This window comes from Typopeltis vanoorti, chromosome 26 (genome assembly GCF_054136105.1).
Source record: "Typopeltis vanoorti isolate ZY-2024b chromosome 26, IOZ_Tvanoo_1.0, whole genome shotgun sequence".
NCBI classification, from domain to species: domain Eukaryota; kingdom Metazoa; phylum Arthropoda; class Arachnida; order Uropygi; family Thelyphonidae; genus Typopeltis; species Typopeltis vanoorti.
In genome coordinates, this window is record NC_143574.1 from 29,393,061 (window position 1) to 29,414,770 (window position 21,710).

At 34.8% G+C, this 21,710-nt stretch overlaps 1 protein-coding gene across 1 annotated transcript in view; it reads left to right on the top strand.

The window, feature by feature from the left end:
• Window positions 1-21,710, top strand: part of LOC150092450 (synaptic vesicular amine transporter-like) — a 71,184-nt gene that overhangs the window by 38,282 nt on the left and 11,192 nt on the right. Inside the window, exons 3-11 of the mRNA XM_090415023.1 lie at window positions 8,310-8,769; window positions 9,001-9,059; window positions 12,881-12,964; window positions 15,125-15,307; window positions 15,730-15,831; window positions 16,073-16,247; window positions 17,452-17,503; window positions 20,906-20,969; window positions 21,120-21,239. Of these exons, the coding sequence (XP_090271149.1) occupies window positions 8,310-8,769; window positions 9,001-9,059; window positions 12,881-12,964; window positions 15,125-15,307; window positions 15,730-15,831; window positions 16,073-16,247; window positions 17,452-17,503; window positions 20,906-20,969; window positions 21,120-21,239 (1,299 nt within the window). The remainder of the gene's footprint in view (window positions 1-8,309; window positions 8,770-9,000; window positions 9,060-12,880; window positions 12,965-15,124; window positions 15,308-15,729; window positions 15,832-16,072; window positions 16,248-17,451; window positions 17,504-20,905; window positions 20,970-21,119; window positions 21,240-21,710) is intronic.

Genomic DNA, 21,710 nt, shown 5'->3' on the forward strand with positions numbered 1-21,710 from the left:
TGTTAATTCTGTAAAATATTTAATTTAAGTTTTTTTTCAGACTTATAGTTCAAGTCTAGTCGCCGACTAGACGAACTTTTTCCAAGCCTTTCTTCAACCGGTTCCCGAGTTAGTCGATCTCCGGCACGGGCCAACGGTTTTTTTTTTTCTCTCCCGAAATTCGGGTTTTCGTTCGTAAACTTAAGAAAATCGACCGTAGAACCCACATCATTTCAGACAGTAACATATCCCGTTTCAGACAGTCTCTTCATCGGTGGCCGCCTATAATTAGTGATAGTCATGGGCCAGCTATCTCTGATTGGCTACCGATGGAGTTGAACTGCTCACCACTGTCTCCAAAGGCTAGATAGGGTTTAAAGATCTCATAAGGGAATAAAAGGCATGAGGAAGTCACAAACTTCAAAGCCGATACAAATGAAAAGCTCAGAAGACATAGAAAGGCTGCCACAGTGAAAAATAAGTCTCCTAATTAGTTTAAAAAAAAGACTACAATAAAAATGAATGCGAACCACCAAGAGAGAGATGCAACACCAGAATATACCTGCAATTTCACTTTGATCGGACCTTTCAGATCATTCATTTGACCACCCAAACATCAGCCTACTTCCAACACAGCAATCAAATCAATCAATAAATATATATATATAACCGATGTCACCCTCAGATAAGCTTATTAAAAAGCTTCGAGGATGCAAACAGAGACAGTACATCTCATCCGAGATCAATAGAGAAAAAAAATATATATTTATTACATTGACGTGCTGTAGCTAGAGCGCTTAAATACATTAAAAGCAAAATTTAATTAATTAATCCTTTGATGTAAAGGTTTCTTAGAATAATAATAAAATATATAGGAATTAAAGAGCAAATAATAATAATAAAAAATTATTATAAAAATATATTAAAAGCAAAAATTGTAAAATATAACATTGTTATACTATAAATGCTGTTAAAAATGTAATTTTATTCAAATACAAACTATAAAGTACCATCTGTAGTAACTATTATTAACACATTATATATATAAAAAAAAAGGAAAATTTGTATGAAATTCGTTGTCAAATATATATATATATATATATATATATATATATATATATATATATATATTTGTAAATACATAATATGCACTCATAATTTTAATAATAAAAATAAAATTAATTTAATTCATTGAATTAAAAAAATAAAAATACTATTATGTATGTAATTTTTAGAATTTTAAATTTTGTAATTTCTATAATTTTATAACGTAATTATTATATGTATACAAGACATAATAAAGTGTTTAAAAAATTATTATTATTATCCAACATACTATTTTACGTATTTCGGAACATACATTTTATTCAAAATAGAAAGCATTGTTAGCATATATTACCATAAAGGAGCAAAAACATTTTTTTATTAATATTTGTTTCTATTTGTAGTTCGAAATTGAAAAAAATAAAATGACTGTAAATAAATTATTAGTTTCTTATAAGACTATGAATGTATATATATTCTTTTTTTAAAAAAATGACTGTTTCAGACATTACTTCAGTGTATATCGTGTTAATCCATGCTGCATGCAACAAGTCACGTGGTAAATTCGGAGCATACGAGTAGACCTCGGCTTAAAAGCACCGTTTTTTCTAAACTAAAATCTACTTTCAAGATGCTCTTTCAGTTCTGCTGTAGTTTTATATAAAGGATGTGATATAAAAATTATATTAAAGTTTCCCAATGACAAGAGGGGCTTTGCCCTTTTTTCAGTTATAAACCGAGATTAAAAGAAGCCAGAGGTACCTTATTAGCATTTGAAAGGCTGGTCGTCTGGCATTAATCCTGCCAACAATCGCAATGAATAAGCATGCGCTGTCAGCCAAACGATTCTTCAATATTACCTACGTCTACTGCGCTTGCTTAGTGTCTACTCATTATGAAAATTCGTAGGGGTTTTCATACGCATATGCCTACATCTCTTGTAAATATTTCTGACGTTAAGATAGCTAAATGAAGCTACAAGAAAAGTTTGGAAAAACATAAATCTCATATTCGAAAGGATGATATCAAACTTGAATTCTCGGCGAAAGCTCAGCGATTGGAGAGATTCTTCGTGTTTTGAGTTTTATTTCCATTTTCTACAAAAATCAGACTGATAGACTGAGGATTCTTAATTACAAACTGTTTATAAACAATTAAAAGATTTATCGTAAGTTAGATTTATCATAATCTTTTTTTAAATTAATTTTATTTATTTTATTATCATTATTTTGATAATATATAATCAAAATAATGATAATAAATCATTATTTTGATATGTAATATCAAAATAATATTACATATAATCTGTTTAGTTTAATTATATAATCCGTTATTTAGAGAATTCGTTTCTGTTGCGCAGGTGTGCTAACAGAGTCCTTCTTGGCATGTTTCTCAGCCCTGTTTTGTTATTACAATGCAGGAAATTCTCTCAGAATACTACTAATCTCAAGTTAATTCTTCCGGCTTGTCGGTCTTTAGCTAATCTCTTTCTCTGTCTCTTTCTGTATGTATGCGTGTGGGATGGAAGGTAGACTCGCGTGTGCGTGTAGCTTATATATATATATATAATCAGTTTGTACGAATACTGTATTATTTATCAATAAATGTTTAAAAAAAATAATTAATAAATTCATTCACTCATTAATTAGCTCCATTGGTTTTCAAAATGAACATACTGTTATTGCCTAGCCGTAGGTTTTTTTTTTATTTATAAATGAATTACGTGTTACTATATTTTTATAAATACATATATCAACATGAACCAGAGTATCGGGATGTATTTTCATAAATCAGTGGGAAATAAATAAGGCAGTTTAGCATTCCTGAAATGGTATGCTATAGTATTATGTCAGACCGAAAACGTGGACAACAGTTTCTATGGTAACCAAAGTTATTGCTTACCATAGAAACTGTTAGTTATTGCTACTGTCCAAGCACGGATCCGAGACCCTAGTCTGGCAACTTGCCAAGAAGAGTCAATTCATGTTGAAGGGGAAATAAAGGACGTACGAATTGGTCATCAACACGCGAAATCACGTGCTTTATATGTAAAAATTTCCAACTCTTATACAAGCCAAATAGTTTGCCACTTTAAAAACTACAATGTTCATAAAAAAAAAAAAGTTAATTTTCCGACCACAACTCATTCCACAAGACTGATTGATTACCCTATTATCGGAATGGATTTCTGACATGCGCAGAAGTGTCGAAGGGTCTCGCATATGTGGGGATACAGTAAAGGAATTGGAGGAGGAAGGTTTCCGATAATATTCAAAGTAATACAGACTGATTTTGTAAAAAAAAAAAAAAAAAAAAAAAAAAAAAAAAAATGCCAGAAATTATTATTTTAGAAAAAAACAAAAAAGGTGGGGAGAAAAAGTTCGCTAGCGTTCTTTTCTAGTGACATCATTGGTTGTCACGCAGATGAAGCTATAGAACCATTCTTACGTTTGTTCCTTTTAAATTTATTTTGTCACTCTATCCGTCGTCATGTAGGAATACATGCACATTATTTTTTAATCTTTCTGATAAGAGTGTTTTAATAAAATTTAATAATTTAGAATTTCATCTAAAATTTGTTCTGGGCCGTTTAACCTTAACTAACTTTTTGATGAGCGATGGCTGCTAACCTCTAATTCTTAGTCAGCCACTGACAACTGGCCAGAGCTATTGTTGGATCCTACTTCTTCTAAATCTTTACCTTGGCTCCGACATGATTACAATTACGATGTTCTTAACTAATTGATAAGTTGTGAGTTGATTTCTAATTCAAATATAGAGAAAATTTATATTTAAAGACTGCGCCACTCTATATCTGAATTAGTTCAAGAATTGAAGATAAATCAACCCTCAACTATTTCTCCTTAAAATTATATACTGGCCGAGTATATTTGACTTACTTAATTTACCCGCTTTGGTTCGAATATTTTATGAATGGTGCAGTAAAAGAGATTCGGGCAAAATACAACTTTTGATTAACAAAAACAAACATTTAATTTTAAAATCACAAATTTTACACTTAAGTTTAAATCAGTAATTAAGATATTACAAACATTTTAGCTACTCTGATAAGTACAATCATACAAACTCGGACAATGGTAAATCTGTTATCTCTAGTACAGTCTTCTTGCAGTTCCTTAAGTTCCAAATACAATGAAATTGCAGTAATACCTCTTCACAAACAAACACTTTTAAATATACACTTTAGCTAACTTCCTCAATAGTTACTGTTAGTATAAGGAAATTCTAGGATGAAACTCACACGCTTCTCTGTATAGAAATATTAATGGTTGGAATAATCTTACCGATAATCTTTTCTTCTTCATCTACTTATATTCAAACACTTTTATAACTGTAAACACTTTAAACAGTAAACGGCACTCATTAAAATAATTCTTCTAAGCAATAACTGAATTAATCATCGCTCACAATACACATAACCAAACGTTGTTGCATAAAGTACTACCGATCACTCATGAAATAAAGCAATACAATAATTCCTTAACCTTAGGTTTTATAAGCACAGTTGTTCATTCCTCCGGCATTCAATTAATTCTTTAGGCAATATATTTCTAAGCACAGCTAACGGTAAACTCCAATTTTACAGCCTGTACTATTCTCTAGTAACTTTGTACTTTGCTTCAAGGTTCCGTATGTCTTTGAAAGGTCGGCGCTGGAATTATATTTTTATAGCAGCTAAATATTATTTATTTAGCTGCCCGAGTGACTTGCCGACTCGCCATTATCGCACTGTGATTGCCGAGTGCCCGATTCCAACCTAATGCCAATCTCTCTCTAATAAATCTCTAATCTCCTAATTAATTAATAATTCCAGCGTTCCTCGCTTATATATGTTTTTCCCTCTAAATTGCTCACGTGATCTAAAACTCTTTTCAATAAACCTCCTTACGTTGTGTTCCAATTCTCGCGCTCGCTTACTTACATGCGTCTCCATGACAACAAAATAAAATTGAGCTATTGCATAACGTTAAACTTTCACAAACAGGAATAAATAAAGAATATTTATATTTCAATTAATGCGCAGTTAATTTATCAGATACAAATTCCTATAATATTGATATAACAATAAATAAAATAACTTATTAATATTTAATACAGTCTTTTCATTATTCATACATATATCTTTGATTAAATAATTAAATATTAGACAAAATTAAGGTAGTTATATGAATATTAAATTTTAAAATAAGTTATATACATTAAATAATATTTACAAGTCTAGCCTTTGTGATGGAAGATCATGTTGGATTCTGAACCAAATAATAATTACTCTAATCTCTACATAATCGGAATCCAACACTATTAGTGGCTTTCTTAGCATCCATGGAGAAGAGTATGCCATCTCGTGCGGGGTCGCCCCATAGGAATTTTGCAGCCCTGTGAAGTAGCATATTTTGCCGCCCCTTCCCCCTTATTTTTCGTATAGTTTATGCGAATTTTGTCGTCCCGAAAAACTTGTCGCCCCGTGCAAATGCACGTCTTTAACCGTCGGTAGAGTCGGCCCTGATCTCGTGATACATATCCTAACGCTATATATTAATAGAAATATTCCGGTTTTGTGACCACATGTTTATTATATCAAGAATGTAATAATAGATAAATTAGCCAAATTACTCTACAAGTACAACATAAAAGTGACTTTCCTGCCACTTGAAAAAATATTATTATTATTCCTGACACCTCCAAGGAGTCCGAGGACTCATTCATCGCGGGAGGATACCTACAACTGTCTCAACCACTACATCGAACTTCTACTACGAATCAACGCCATCTATCGCCCACCACAACTAGTATTTTTAGTCTGTAAATTGCGTGTGTTCTGAAGGGCCGATTTGTCTGTATCAAGATCCCTTCATCCCCTGAAACCCTCACATCACCCAATCCAATGAAAAAAACCAGAGGTTTATAATATTCATTGTTCCTGTGGCATCTACTATGTGGGGAGATTGGGAGAAATCCGTATGAGCGAACATCAATGGGATTGGCATTTCACACCTCTACCGGTCATGATGTACTGTACGATAGAACAAACATGTCCTATATAGATAAGAATTGTTTCACAAGAAAATTCAAAGAGACAACAAATATGATTAAAATTCCTATGCAATGCAACAAAAACGAAGGTTTGATTTTAAATCCTCGGACAGAGTGAACGTGACATCAAATGGTATTGTTTCCAGCTAACACGTAGTAACTGTTTTTATTCGGTTTTTTAACGAACTTTTTTTGATGTTCATAATACCAACAAATGAACTTGTTTTTCGTAATTTCTTATAGTTTGTGCTTTAAACTGTTAGTTCTCTTTACCCCTGAAGATGTTAGTCTCACGACTAACGAAACTTGTCGGGTTATTTTTAGTACTTTTTTAGTTTTTTAAAAACAGCTCTCTAATAAATATGTGGTCACAAAACCTAAATATTTCTATCGAACTTGTTAACCACAGATACCTACGCATGAATACTATATATTATTGTCTGAAATAACGTGAGTTCTACGGTCGATTTCCTTGAGTGGGAAGAGTTAAAAACCTGTGTTTCCTGGAGGGATTGATACTAAAATTGAAATTATGACAAATTTTAGTAAAGGTTTTAGGTACCAAATTTCATTAAGTTGCATCCAGCCAAACCAGAATTATTACTGTCTTTCGAAACATTTTGCAAATTTTGTGAATAAAAATTATCCATTTGCAACCCAAATTGATTTGAGTGGAATCCTAAATCTCAAATTTTATTAAATTCCATCTATCTGATTGGAGAGGGAGTGTTCGTTTATATCCAAAATGCTTGCAAAATTTGCCACTAAATAAGGCTCACTTGAAATCAAAACTGATTGTTGGAAGGATTCCAACTGCCAAATTTCAACGAAATCTGTATATATCGAGAGCCGAGGAGTAACACCGGTATGAACCCACCACCAACAAACGAATCAAAAAGATGCTTTGCAAGTCTCACACTTATAAAACAAGTTGCAAAATTATGAAAGAAATTATGATTTTGCTACAAATTATTTTTAATAAAGTCGTTAATGACCTCCATTCAGTTTGTTGAATTTAAGCTTCCATCGAGACGTAAATAGTTTTTAACTATGCACAAAACTAAAATGTATTGTTATATTGATACACTTGCATGATGCAATGTTTCTGCTATATTATGTAATGAAACCAATAAATTGTAGCTTTTGATTTTTAAATTCCTTAGCGAAATACATCTCTCAACTTTGAATTTGATGAAATAATATTTTGTATTACTCTCGAAACTTTCTTAATTTGTATATACCGGGTGGTCATAAAATAACTTTGCCTCTTTGGAGGCATCTGTAGCTAATTTTATATCGAGACTTTCGAAGGCATGGGGAGATGAATTCCGCGAAAAAAAAGATTTAGTACCAAAAGTCGCCGACAGGGGAAATATTGGCGCTGTGCAGAGCCGAAAGCAGTCAAATATTTCCAGTAAATGCAGGTAAAAAGGATTATTCAAATTTTACTGTGCGTATGTGACAGCAGCGCCACCAATTCCACTTAAAAAGGGATTGGGAACTTTCAGGCAGTTATTCGAATGACTGACGAATTGTGCTCAATATGCATCCTACCTTGCCTCAGCATGCTTTACTTGTTAAGCATGTTTACTGGATCACTAGAGGTTACAGCAGGCAGAGGATGGAAAGCAGTGCAAGAAGAGACAGTAAAAGACATTGCTACTGCGGTGTTCGACGACACAGGGACCAGTACTGGTTTAAGCGCTCGTGCCATAGCTCACAAACCTGACATGGTTTATGGTACAGTCTGGAAAATGCTTCACTTCTATTCGTATAAGTTCAGTCGTGTGCAAGCACTAACTACCGCAGATTATGATAAGCGCATGACCTTCGCATATAATAATAACATTTCGACACCATCGAAATGTTATTATTCCATTTTATCTGCCTCTAATGTAATTGCTCGCTTGTTTTCGGCTCCTCTGGCGCCAAAATTTCCCCTATCGGCGACTTTTGGTACTAAATCTTTTTTTCGCGGAATTCATCTCCCCATGTCTTCAGAAGTCTCAATACAAAATTTGGTCTCCCGTTTATTGGTTTTAGCTACAGATGCCTCCAAAGAGGGAAACTTAATTTATGGCCCCTCTGTATTATAATGAAACTTTCAAGATTCAGATATTAAATAGTTGAATCTATTTTACTTTGAGTATATAAGATTTCCGAAGTTTAACCATATCGATAAATAAAAGAGTTTTACTTGCAATGTACTACTGATATTTATTTCTCTTTAGTTCCCATCATACCTGCTTTTCTCTACCAAATCCGACATGAAGACGATGCCATCCCACTCCCCGAAACAACCATTGTCTCAGAAACAGAACTTCCTCCTATTAGTAACTCATTTCTGTCCCACCTTGGAAGACGTTTCGGTCTCGAAGATGACGAAAACGAAGACGGTCCAAAGTTTTTGGCTCGTTACGCGCCATCTCCAAGAAGGAGCAAAACTAAATGGGATTTGCCTGGCTACACTCTCGTTCCCAATGAAGAATTTTGGGACACGACCACGCCGCTTAACCAAGAACTGACTACCAATTCAACTGACAATACGAGAGAAGATGCCAAATCACTGGAACAAAGAGCCATTTATCATGACGAACTCTCCCAAGAGAACGTAGAAGTAGGGGTAATGTTCGCATCGAAACCAGTTATGCAAGCTATCACTAACCCTTTTATCGGACCATTGAGTAACAGGTAAGGTTCTGACATTGAATTGCATTCTGTTCAACTGTGTCCAAGTTCCTTTCCATCACTTCTCCCAGATGAAAAACTGCTTGTCATGTTCGTGTGTCGTATTGGACTATTTTAAAATGTCAGAATATCCATATGTACATGTAAATGATCTGACGCCTAATACTATTGAAATATTATTATGAGTGCTATCATTTGGTCATCGTTTTTTCAGAATTAAATGTTCTCTTTCAGAATTGGCTTCACTATTCCAATGTTCGCTGGATTCGTCATTATGTTTATTACCACTGTCAGTAAGTTTTGTTTTCTAGATGTGTGTTGTGTAATTCCACACCTTTGCATTTTATTTTTATTGATTTAATGCTAAAAAATTAATAAATTCTCTAACTTTTATTCATTCACAAGCCCAACTGCTTATCGATAGGCAATTGACTCCAACTATCGTCGGGGTTGGGTGTGCGTTCCCATCACATGTTGGATACTAAGCAGCATTTATTTATTTGTTACGAATTCGCTTGTTGTCTTTTGTTCTTGAAGACGCAATTGCATATTATATTAGTTTCATCCTTAGATCTGAGTCAGAGGGGCACCTGCCACGGGTCCCGAGCTTTAGGGAGCCCGCATATCACAAATGCCAAAAAAAAATTAAATTTGTCAAATAAGAGGTAAAAAAAAAAGAAATATTCAGAATCAGTCTTATGGTAAAATAAATTTTAACGAGTAAATATGTAATCATTTATGAATTATGTATGTCCTTGTTTTATTACTCATCCAAACATGGCTGGTCCATCAACAGAACACTAACGCATGCGCAGTAATAATTAAATGGATATCTTTTGATATTTTACCGACTTTCATTCATGTAGATATACGCATAGTTTTCGATTTTTGTGATTATGAAGGGGGGGTTGCATTTTCCTAGGGGGGGTGTTTTGCATTTTCCTCCCAATAGTAACCCTACCAGGAGGTAATTTATTCCTGCATTCTCCATTGCATACAATGCTTATATTACATATAGCTTACAAGTACTTATTAACATTTCTATTTATATTTTTGTATCAATATTCATATTTACATTTATATTTTTATATATCCATATATTAACACCATATAATTCACAATTTATGTTAGATTACAAACACTGGAAGTTGATCTTATTGGCAAATTTAATTAATTTTAAGTAATACTTTTCGATAAGTCTGTTTTGATACTGGCCACTTGTCTTGTTGAGAGGCCACCCAATCAACCCAGCAAAGATTGGGTGGCCTCACCCAATGTTTGCTGGGTGAGGCCACCTACTGTAGTGAAGCGGGAGTTCGTAATTTGTAACTTTCATTATATCTTCCGGAAGTGGCGTCATACACAAGAGAATTCTTATATTTTCAGGCAGATCGGTGTTAGCGCTCCAATAACGCAAGCTGCCTCGAAAGATATTGTCCTATAATTATACGTATGGCTATAAAGCGTCGAACTCTGTTTAGTTTTTGTCGGTTTATCTTTGATTTTAGTGTATGTTTCCAGGCAGGTACAGCACAAGATACCAGTGGTAGTATAACTCAGGTATATATTGTTTTTGAGCTCTCGTTGGCCTAATCCCCACTTAATCCTTGCCGACTTACCTAGGAGGTTTACTACTTGTAAGCTTTTTTCGGCAACATACGAAATATGCTTATTGAAGGTGAATTTTTCGTCTATTGTTACTCCTAGGTATTTTAGCTCACTGGCTATTTCGAGAACGTCCCCGTTTAGGAAGACTGAAACGGGTTGTTTTGATTTTTTTGCGTGAGATGTGGAGCATTTTAAACTTGTGCTATTCAAGGTAACTTTTTTTTCTCGCGTTCTGTGTGTGTGTGTGTGTGGGACTAAAAGAGAATAACTAGTTGCAAACATCGTATACTTGTCTCGAGTATCTTAAGGGTTAAATTTTAAATTATAAGTTTCAACTGAAACTATGGGAACGAATCAATATTTACACGATGCTGTAAATTTTGTGAATTTCTGCCTCAAACACATCATACAAACAGATGTTTATCTTCACTCACCTCAAAAACACGAGTTATATAGAGAAGCATAATTACTATACAGAAAAATCTCGCAAATGCTTGGACCCAAGTAGACTCGATGAAGGACGGCCACAAAATTCTCAGGAATTCAAAGGACCCGTGGTAAGTTTGGAGAGGCACAGACATGGTTCTACCACCGAGTTCAAATTTAACTAGCTCGAAGTATTTCAGCTGCAGAGAAGTACGTATCTTTACCGAATGTACATTGCAGGAATTTTTCAAATAAGAAGTCATTCCTAGAAATGGAGAAAGCGAAAAGTAGTTTACTTGGAATGCATTTCCTGAAAGACCCCAGTCAGTAAGGTGAGTAACATGAGCCTTGTGGTTTTTACAGTGCAATTCCCAAGAGGAGTCTCATGAGTTTATGGAGACTTTGAATAATAATCAAAACAAATTAGTCGCTGTTGATCCGAAACTTTCATTATTATTTTTGCATTGATTTGGCCAATCACGTGGGTGGGCCAAATGATCTACTGCTGTGAGAGTATTTCATAGTGGTATATCAGAGCGAGGATACTACTGGTTAAGACTCCCGTACACAATAGAAACAAAAGGTCATGCATTGTTATAGATTATAGCAATTTTTGAGGAAACGTGTGCTTACTGTAAGACTACCTGCTAGTCCCAGACAGTACACCCTTGAGCAAGTGAACATGCCTAAGTGGCCCAGGCACCGTGAGAGTGCAGATAATATTTAATAGCATTCCATGTTTCAATGTAATTCCTCGGATATCCTTATTATATATGTATATATAATAAGGTGTCCAAAAAGAAACCGAACTTTTCGAAAATAGAAGAAATCAGTGGCGCCACCTGTTGTATTTTTTTCTTGTCTAAAGCGGCAACCTTCCTTAGTGTTGTGTCAACTGTTTATGACATTTGTTTCATTAGAAGCCGAGTTATAGTGCCAAGGGTGACAGTGTTTTGACGAACGGTCGGTCCTCACGATATTCATGCCGTACGCGACCAATTCTCGCTATCAATCGCGTCAAAACTTCGAGATAAAACTCATCATTGACCGTTTGGCCAGGCGGAACGAAATCTTTGTGGATAATGCCCTTGGAATCGTAGAAACAAATCAGCATTGTCTTTACTTTTGACTTCTCCAAGAGACTTTTTTTCGGATGTCCCTCCTCTGGTGGTCTCCACTCAGCACTCTGGCGCTTTGTTTCGGGTTCATACTCAAAACACCACGTTTCGCTACCAGTAACGATCGTTTCAAGGAAGTTTGAGTCCTTACGAGCGGTTTTAATGAGGTCCTTGCAGTTTTCAATTCGAAACATTTTTTGGTCGTTGGTCAACTTGTGGGGATCAAATCGCGAATTCAATTTACGAAGGCCCAAACTCTCGGTCAAAATGTTGTGCACAGTTGACGTTGGAATCCCCAATTCATCTACAATCAATTTCATGGACGATTTAGGGTTTTCTTTGATGAAATCACGCACTTTTTGGATGTTAACTTCGCTCAGTCCAGTTTTTGGACGGCCCGGCTTTTCGTCTTACTCAAGCGTCTCACGACCACTTCGAAATCGCTTAAACCACTCGTAAACTTGAGTACGGGATAAGCATTCATCATCGTATGCTTTTTTGAAACATTTGATGCGTTTCGTAAAACGTTTACCCAGTTGACACAACACTAATGAAGGTTGCCGCTTTCGACAACAAAAAGATACAACAAGTGGCGCCACTTCTATTTTCGAAAAGTTCGGTTGCTTTTTGACAGAGGGTGTATTTTTTATCTCCAAACTGTGTGCTGAGAACTAATAAATGCAATACATACAATTTTTTTTTCTTCACCTCTTTCAATGGCCTGTACGTGTTGTACAATTACTTCGCATTTCTGTAATCTGCAGAGGTAAAAATTCAAATAACATCCTGAATATATTTGATTTTCATTGCTATTTATCCGCAGAATATATTTTCATCTTTTCCCCCTACTCTTTCCTTCTACCCCCCCATTTCCTTAAATCAGATAATTGCTGTATCAGAATATTTCTTTTTCTATCAAAAAAAATACAAAATAGAGTGATAGAACAATGATTCCATTTCAGTTTTCGCCATTGGGAGGACTTATCCAACACTTTTCATAGCACGAGCTCTTCAGGGCGTTGGATCAGCATGCACTAGTGTAGCTGGTAAGTTTTACTATTGTTCTTCGGGATGATATTACTTCTTTCTATCTATTAACACAAATTATGTATGGTACATGCATCTATAAGAAATTTGTACACTCTAATTATACTGATAACCATGTTTACTTCGAATTCCTTAAAATTGAAAATAAAATCCTCTAACGACTTTTTTTGATAGAAAACACGTTTTTAATTAAAAATTTTAATTTCTTATTGATTCATAAAGTATACAGTATAGGGTTATGCATGGAATAGCATATCGGGTAAATGGTCTCCACGGCTTTGCTGGCACATACGCACTCTTATGTCGAAATTTTCCATGACCGTTTTGCATAAATGTGGCTGAATTTCGTTGATACAGCGCTCAATTTCCTCCTTCAAGGCGTAGGTAGTCGTGAGCTTGTTGGCATAAACCTTAGACTTCAAAAAACCTCAAAGAAAAAAGTCCAACGGCGGTAAGTCACATGATCTGGGCGGCCAATTCTGATCGCCAAAACTGGAAATTACACGACCAGGAAATGCTCATGCAGTAATTGAATTGTTTCTCGGGCTGTATGGCATGTGGCACCGTCTTGTTGAAACCACATGTCATCCACATCCATATCTTGCAATTTAGGCACAAAAAACGATTATCATGTCGCGATAGCGAGCACCATTAACTGTTATTGCCTTACCAGTCGCATTTTCGAAGAAGAATGGACCGATGATGCCAAAAATTCGCACCAAACAGTGACACGTTGTGGATGCATTTGTTTCTCAACAATCACTCGTGGATTTTCTGAACCCCAAATGCTACAATTTTGTCGATTAACGAAGCCATCAAGATGAAAATGAACCTCATCGCTGAAGATGATTTTGTTCGAAAAATAAGCATCCACTTATTGTTGTTCCATAATCCATTCAACGAACTCTCTTCGCTGTGTGTGGTCATTGTTAATAACCCAGGAACCCAGCTGACAGTTCAGCGTGACAGCTGAACTGTCAGCTGTCACGCTGTCTTTTTTTTTCTCGTTGGCAACACTTTACCGCACAAATGGCGCTAATAAATGTTGCGTGAATTTTGGGACACCCTATATAGTTCCTTTGGGTGGCTTAGTGTTCATACAGCTAATTCAACCACAAGGCTACAAAGGCGCCTTGCTTGAGTTCATTATATCCTAAATATTGTATTATATTTGGGAACTCAAAAATATATATTTTCAGTTTCCATAGTACTTAAAAAGATACTGAATTTATCTGTATAACAAGTTTTTAAACTTGTTGCAAAACGTAAGGAGAAATTGGTACATAGATAAAAGCAGATGTAAGCTTACAAGCACTGAATAGATCTGTTGATTATTTAACGTGAAGTCTGTTCCTTGGTTAGTAGTTATATTTTTGAATATTAGAAGGTATGCGCATATTTAATGACAGAGTCGTCAAATAAATAATCGGCTAACGCCTTTAATTCCCTTAGTAGGCGAGGCACTTTAATCCTATCTGACTTTTGGAGACTTAGTGGTAAGTTCATTCTCTGCCAATAACCAATCAGAGATACCTGGCCCATGGCTATCACTAATTATAAGCGGCAACCGATGAAGAGATGTGAACAAGCGGTGCCATCTCTTGGTACCTAACCCTAGCAGGATGTGTAGTCTGAAATGTGGTTTTTACGGTCAAGAATTTGTATTGAAACAAGTAAAAGAAAAATGTATAAAAAAATTGTTAAATAAATACTTATTTTATTATTTAAGAATTGTTATTTGAGTTCTTATCTGTAACAAATGAAAATCTGTATCATTTTGAACTTCTTGGCGAGCACATCAGTAAATCAGAAGATAAAGACTAAGTTCAAATTTTGTCTAAGATCCGTGGAACATTTAAGGATTTCTAAAGCAAATTGGAGAGTTGTTCTGAGCCTGCTATCTTGGTAGCATATAAGAACATATCATGCATTAAGCACATTTGACAAAACCTAGTGACTTGGCCTCAAGAATATTGGAATCTGACACTTTAATTAGAAATAGTTATTTTGTAAACGCATTTTGCCGTTTGGCAAATCCACTTATATCTACATTACTTCCATTTTAAGATGAGCATTTACTTCTATACCCCGTTAATATTGTTGTACATTCCATTTGCAATTTCTCAAAGCTAAATTTCAATGTATTTTCTTTTGCACAGGGATGGGAATGGTTGCTTCTCGTTATCCAGACGATCGTGAGCGCGGAAATGCGATGGGCATTGCCCTTGGAGGTTTGGCATTAGGAGTATTAATAGGTCCACCGTTTGGAGGAGTGATGTATGAATTTGTCGGCAAGTCTTCTCCTTTTCTTGTGCTCGCTGCACTAGCTCTTATAGATGGACGTAAGTAACTACTTTCTCAAAATGTTCATAAGACAAGTATGGTTTGATATATACAATCATGTAATTTTTTTATTACATGCCTTTCATTTGGCGAAGCCTGTCAAAGTTTTTTTTTTCTCTCTCCAACAACGTTAAGCTATATACTGGATGTCTCAGTCGTTATTTGAGTATCTGACAGAAATGGCGAATATAAAACAGACTTACATTCGCCGTCCTGATGATGCTATAAGACTGACAAAACAGTTGCTCGGGAAAAAAGACATGCAATAATGCAAGAAAAAAAAAACATTTAGAACTGGCCCACTAGAAAAATAATTTCGGAAAATTTTTGATAGGCCTTCGCAAATGTCATCAATATGTTTTCAAAATCAAAATTGCACGATGTCTTGAAGTGATTTTATTTATTCATATTTTGCTGATAGTTCTTCAACTTGTGGTACTGCAGCCCAGAGTCGCAAAGGAGCCGGAAGAAGGTCCCTCTCTCCTGACTCTGATCAAAGATCCTTATATTCTAGTAGCAGCAGGTGAGTATCATTGCCTACAGATTTCTATTAATAACATTTTAAAAATGAATTGTCTTGTGAAAATTTCAGTATACCTCCATTGTATATCGGGAAAGTTCTTCCACTAGTATAATATTCTTATGCATGATTTTCCTTATTATTTTCCTCAAATTAAAAGTCAAAATCAGTCCTTAAACTTTTAGAATATTGGTTTACTTTGCACAATGAAAATCTTACTTATCGTGTCAATCTTCTCTTCCAGGATCCATCACGTTTGCCAATTTAGGAATTGCTATTCTCGAACCTTCTCTGCCATTGTGGATGATGGATACCATGGGTGCCGCCAAGTGGCAACAAGGAGCAGTTTTCCTTCCAGCTAGTATTTCTTATCTAATAGGCACAAATGTATTTGGCCCAATGGGGCACAAGATGGGAAGGTGAACAGCTTAATTTTATGCGCATCACTTGACTCAATATTAAGAATTTGCTTATTATTCGTTCATAACATTGTTCGAGGATTGATTATATACCTGAGAGCATGTTTGTTTATTATTAAAACATTTTTATATATGTTTGTTGTTTACTTAATACATTGGCTTTCCAAGGCTGAGTAAAAATTGAATAACTCAAAGGTGTAACATTAGGAACAGGAGGACGAGGCTTACCTCTTTCAACCATAATACTGTTTCCATTGTAAATATGGGCCAAAAAGTTATAAATTTATCAAAAATTATATATTAAAATCTTGTTTATATTATGTCAAGGATCCTCTTCATGAAGGGTGTAGCATAGATGCAGCCTGCCTCAAGGCACGTCTTAATAAGGGCGCTCGTTCAGCCCTATTGCAGTAGGCGCCGTCGCTTACCTAACAATTTCTGTTATAGCAAGTGCAGAAGGACGTTTTTCCAAGCTTAAACTGATTAAAAATTATTTATTGAACAATGACCTAAGAAAGATTACTTGATCTAGCAAGTATATCGATAGAAGCGAACGTAGCTTATAATTTAAATTTAGAAGCGCTTATAAACAGTTTAAGTGTGCAATATCCCCGTAAAGGAAACATTTAATTAATATTATGTTATCGTTTTGCATTAATGTTTCTCTTTAATAATTTATGAATCATAATACAAGATCGGCACCCTAGAAATCCTTCTTAAATAATGTGCATAAAACTGTAACAATTTTAATGTTGAAAATTTTCATATCCTACCACGGTCTCGTGTGTTTCAAAGAATTTAATTTTCTGAAATTCAAAACTATTTGTTGGCATCGTTAAAATAAACATATGCGTCTTACTGCCATCATAATTCTAACCTATCTTCAAGTGGAGCTCGTGCATTTGATTTAATAAAATGCAGCGTATCTGAATTTTTGTAGTACAAAAATTGGTTTACATGTGGCGCTCTAGTACTTGATAGACGAAAGCATAATAAAAAAAAAATTCGCATGGTCAGGATGCATATCGTTTGAAAAATACTATGAAAGCGGAAGCATTTATTATGAAGAATTATTTCTGAATATGATAAAGTGAAATATATCAATATTCTAAGATCACGCTAAAGTGCACGTTATTATCATATATCGTAAGTTCGTTATTCATTGTTTATTTTAAATTATTCTTTCTCCTATTCCCGTTTTCAGGTGGCTGGCATCCATGTTAGGCTTAATCATCATAGGAATATGTCTAATCTGTGTAAGTAAGATAAATTCAGATTTTATAACCATTTAATTATATTTCAGTACTTGATTTATCTTTATATTAATTTGATGGGCTTTTATTGTTAGAAATTTGTATTTGAAGAAGAGACGATGAATTCAATTTCGAATAATATTTGATAGAAATGTATTTAAAAGTTATATGATGTATAATTTTTAAATACTAACCATTTTTTTAAAATACTAAATATATTTAAACTACAAAAAAACTCCCATAGTACTAGCGTAAATTCATGATTATCATATTATAAAAAAGAGCAGTAGAGATGATATCAATAACTGTTGTTCTCTTGAAGCGGAATTTTGAAACATATTTTACGAATAACTTTTATAAGAAATTTCTGTGGGTTCGCGATCTATTTCAGGCTTGCAGTCACGAGAACGACCTTTTGTTATCGAAAAAAGAATAGTTAATCGAGTTTTCAAGTGACAGTGGGCTTAAAATGCAACTCCATGATCTTGGTTTGGCTCGATTCTGGATCTCGCCTTCAGTGAGAAGTGAATTTCCCGAATTAGCTAAAAAAGCATTGAAAATCGTCATGCAATTTTCTACAAACTATTTTTGTGAGAAAGGATTTTCATCACTCCTTCAAATAAAAACAAAATACAGAAATCGTCTTAGTGTGTGTGCCGATCTTCGACTGAAGTTAACCAATATGGAGCCAGATATCCAGCAACTGTACAAAGGCCGAGAAGCTGAACATCTGATTAAAAGTAACATAATTATATCCTATTATTATTTATTTGGACTACAGTTTCCGATTATTTCCGTTACTGGTTTTGGAATTAATCCATTTCCAAAATTGGGGATGAAACGAAAATTTCACAAAGTAACTTCACGGTAAGCCCCGCTCTGCTGGCGAGGAGGATAGCTGTCCGCGTCCCGTTTAGCGAAGTTCCGTATCTCGTACGGTCGCTTGCGGGAATATGCGTCCTAGCACACCGAATCCATCGCATGCAAACAACAACATCCGTGCAGTCATGGATTGTGCAGAAACGCACATCACAATGTAACGAATCCAAGCATCACACAGGACGAATATAAATAAAACTGCCACAAGATCAATGAATCTGCCAGATTTACGATGAGCACTGTTGTGCCTCTGGATAAAACAGGATGCATACAATTAAAATCACCATCATAACACGATTAGTACAAGTCACATGCGTACGGTATATACGGCGTACGGTCGCTGGCGGGAAAATACACCCGACCACGTGGATGGCACTTTGCGACTGATATCGTGGGTTGGACTGTTTATAGATTTCGGGAATGACCTCACATAACAGGATGTCTTAAATTTTTTTTGCTGGTCGGGAAAAACTCCCCATGGAAATAAGGCGATTCTTATCAGTTGAGTGCGTGCGTGTAGATGGGGGAATTAATGGCTTTGGGATGTTCAGAGTAAAATTTTTGGGTATATGCAGGGGATGGTTTGGACAGGACAAGGGTTGTCATCCATGGAGGTCAAGTTCGTATTCAGTTCGTATTATGATGAATGGAGTAAGATAATAACATTTTTCCTTCGTCTCACAACGCACTTAGCGAATGGAACAGTTTACATGTCGCAAGTCGAATCAGAGAGTGCGTTAAGATAAAAGTTGTGGGGCTAGCTTCATGCGTATGGGCAGATGAATGGGGATAACATATAAAATATAAAAGTTGCTATGGGTAGATGATTGGGGATTAAAGATAAACGTCATTGTGGACAGATGAATGAAGATATCAGCGGGATGGTACTGACATTCCCCATTCATTTGCCCATGGTACCAACGGCGCTAAAACTGTGTTTGTAAGGGTGAGCTTAATGATTGTCGGTAGATGAATCGGTTGTCAGCGGGACGTCGCTGAAATTCCCATTCATTTGCCCACAGCAAATCGGAAACTGATACCTTTATTTGTTTGATAAAAATTAAAACTTTGTTCAGTGATAATACACTTTTAATCGTTTACTTCCAACTTAATTATGTTTCTATATGTATTTGTAAATGTTTATGTATGTGTAAAATGTTGTATATGTAAATGTTATATGTATACGTTGTAAATGTCGGTAATCTCCACACATATTTAAAAAAAATTACATAACTTAGTGGTCCGTAGAATTATTTTAGGCATTTTACTGGTCCTTGGGCTTAGAAAGGTTGAGAAACGCTGGATTAGAGGATATTCTGAAATTTTATACATGTAAACGAAGATGGGACGTCCAGGTTATTAGATTAACAGATGAAGGATGGAAAAAAGTAAGCACTCAGTGCATAACAAGACAAAAAACGTCCTCAAAGAATAAACTAAGATGTACAGAGGTTTGATGAGATGCCGGACATTAACTAAAGACAGAAATAAAGTTTAAGGAGAGGCCCGTATCCAGTAGTGGGTGTGGATATGGGCTAAAGGAGAATAAGAATATATTTTAGAAATAAAATACTTATTACAGTAATTTTTGTGCGCAAATTATTTAATGAAAACCAAGTGCATTGAAAATGGTAAGTGAGCCTGGGAAAGGCATCACTGCCCTAAAATAGATTCTTCTACCATTTGCTAGTGTTCTATTTTAAATTTTCTGTACATCACAACTGACGCCGTGTCAGTAAAAAAAAACATGACCTATTTCGCAGAGTATTTATTTCTATAAATTTCTTTTGTCCAATAAATGACTGTCATATTTATATTTCCAATTAAAAGAAATCTTCAATTAGAAAAAAACATTATATAATGAACTAAATATTTGATGGTCAAATATCTAGTTCTATATGATCATCATAGCACTGATTACGGGTATAGACCATATTGGTCTATAATGCTACTAATGGCTCAGTTAAGTAAGTTTGAGCGCGGTTAGTAGTTGGAAGGGGACCAATCGTTCGATGCTGTTGGCACACTCTCCCTCGATGAATCTTTGGACTCCCTGTAGTTGTCAAATAATAACTACTTTGCTTCTAACTGGAGTTTGTCCACAAAATGCCCTTGTTTTAGTTTCATCTATGGAAATTTTCATTCCGAACTGTTCTACTATAATGTTTAAATTATATATTGCTGTTTGCAAATGGTCTTCCTTATCTGATAATTTTACCTGATCATCTGCAAATAATAGCGTATTTATTTTGTTATTCCGGGACATTTCTATACCTTGATGGTTTAAGGTGTTTCACTGTATTAATATTTGATTAATGTAAACATTGAAAAGTGTTGGAGACAGAGGACATCCCTGTCTTATTCCTTGGTTTATAGATTGTTTTTCAGACAAATTTTCATTTATTTTTACTTTTAAATTCATTATCTTTATATATATTCAATATTACATGTAGTAAAATAGTTCTATATGACTGTGTACATATTCAGTCATATGCATCTTTTTAAATATTTCTTTTATAATTGTAGATCCCTTTGGCTCGCAGTGTCAACCATTTGATTCCTCCCAATGCCGGTATAGGCTTTGCGATAGGTATGTTACATTAGTCTGATAATAAGTTAATTAGATGTAATAGGAAAGGTTTATAAAATTATGGATTAGATAATATTTATTGAAATATCTAATCAAGTAAGAATGCTTTCACAAAGCGTGTTCTTTTATATTTATATGTTCATGTATTAGGTATGGTGGATTCATCCATGATGCCAATGCTTGGTCATCTTGTAGATATCCGGCACACCTCCGTATATGGTAGCGTTTATGCAATTGGGGATGTCGCCTTTTGTGCTGGTTTTGCTTTGGGTGAGTATATTTGAAAATTTGGATGGTTTGATACCTTTTTCTTTTAATTTTTGCATTCGCATCTGAATTTTTCTATTCCCATCGAACCAGATAATCTGCAAATAATCTTGTTCGAAAGTATTCATTAGCCAACATTTTATTTCTATCTTGATTAGACTTTCTATAGTGAACACTATAAACATAAATAAATACATAATAAAAATAAAACCTGATACTGCGAAAACAAAACCACAATGATGATGATGATAGTAACTACACAGCAAGAGGAATGGAAATAGTCGGCAGCAACTGCTTGCCTGAGTATCTTAATAGATTAAAACCCAAAAATGATTGGAAAGTAGATATGACACCTTGGATTCGGTGACTGCTGATGCTACCTGATGGTATTGAGAACATAGCATACTGAGGTAGGAGCCAGACTGTAAAAAAGATATCGGGAAGGATTTGACAAGCGACATACAGTTATTTGCT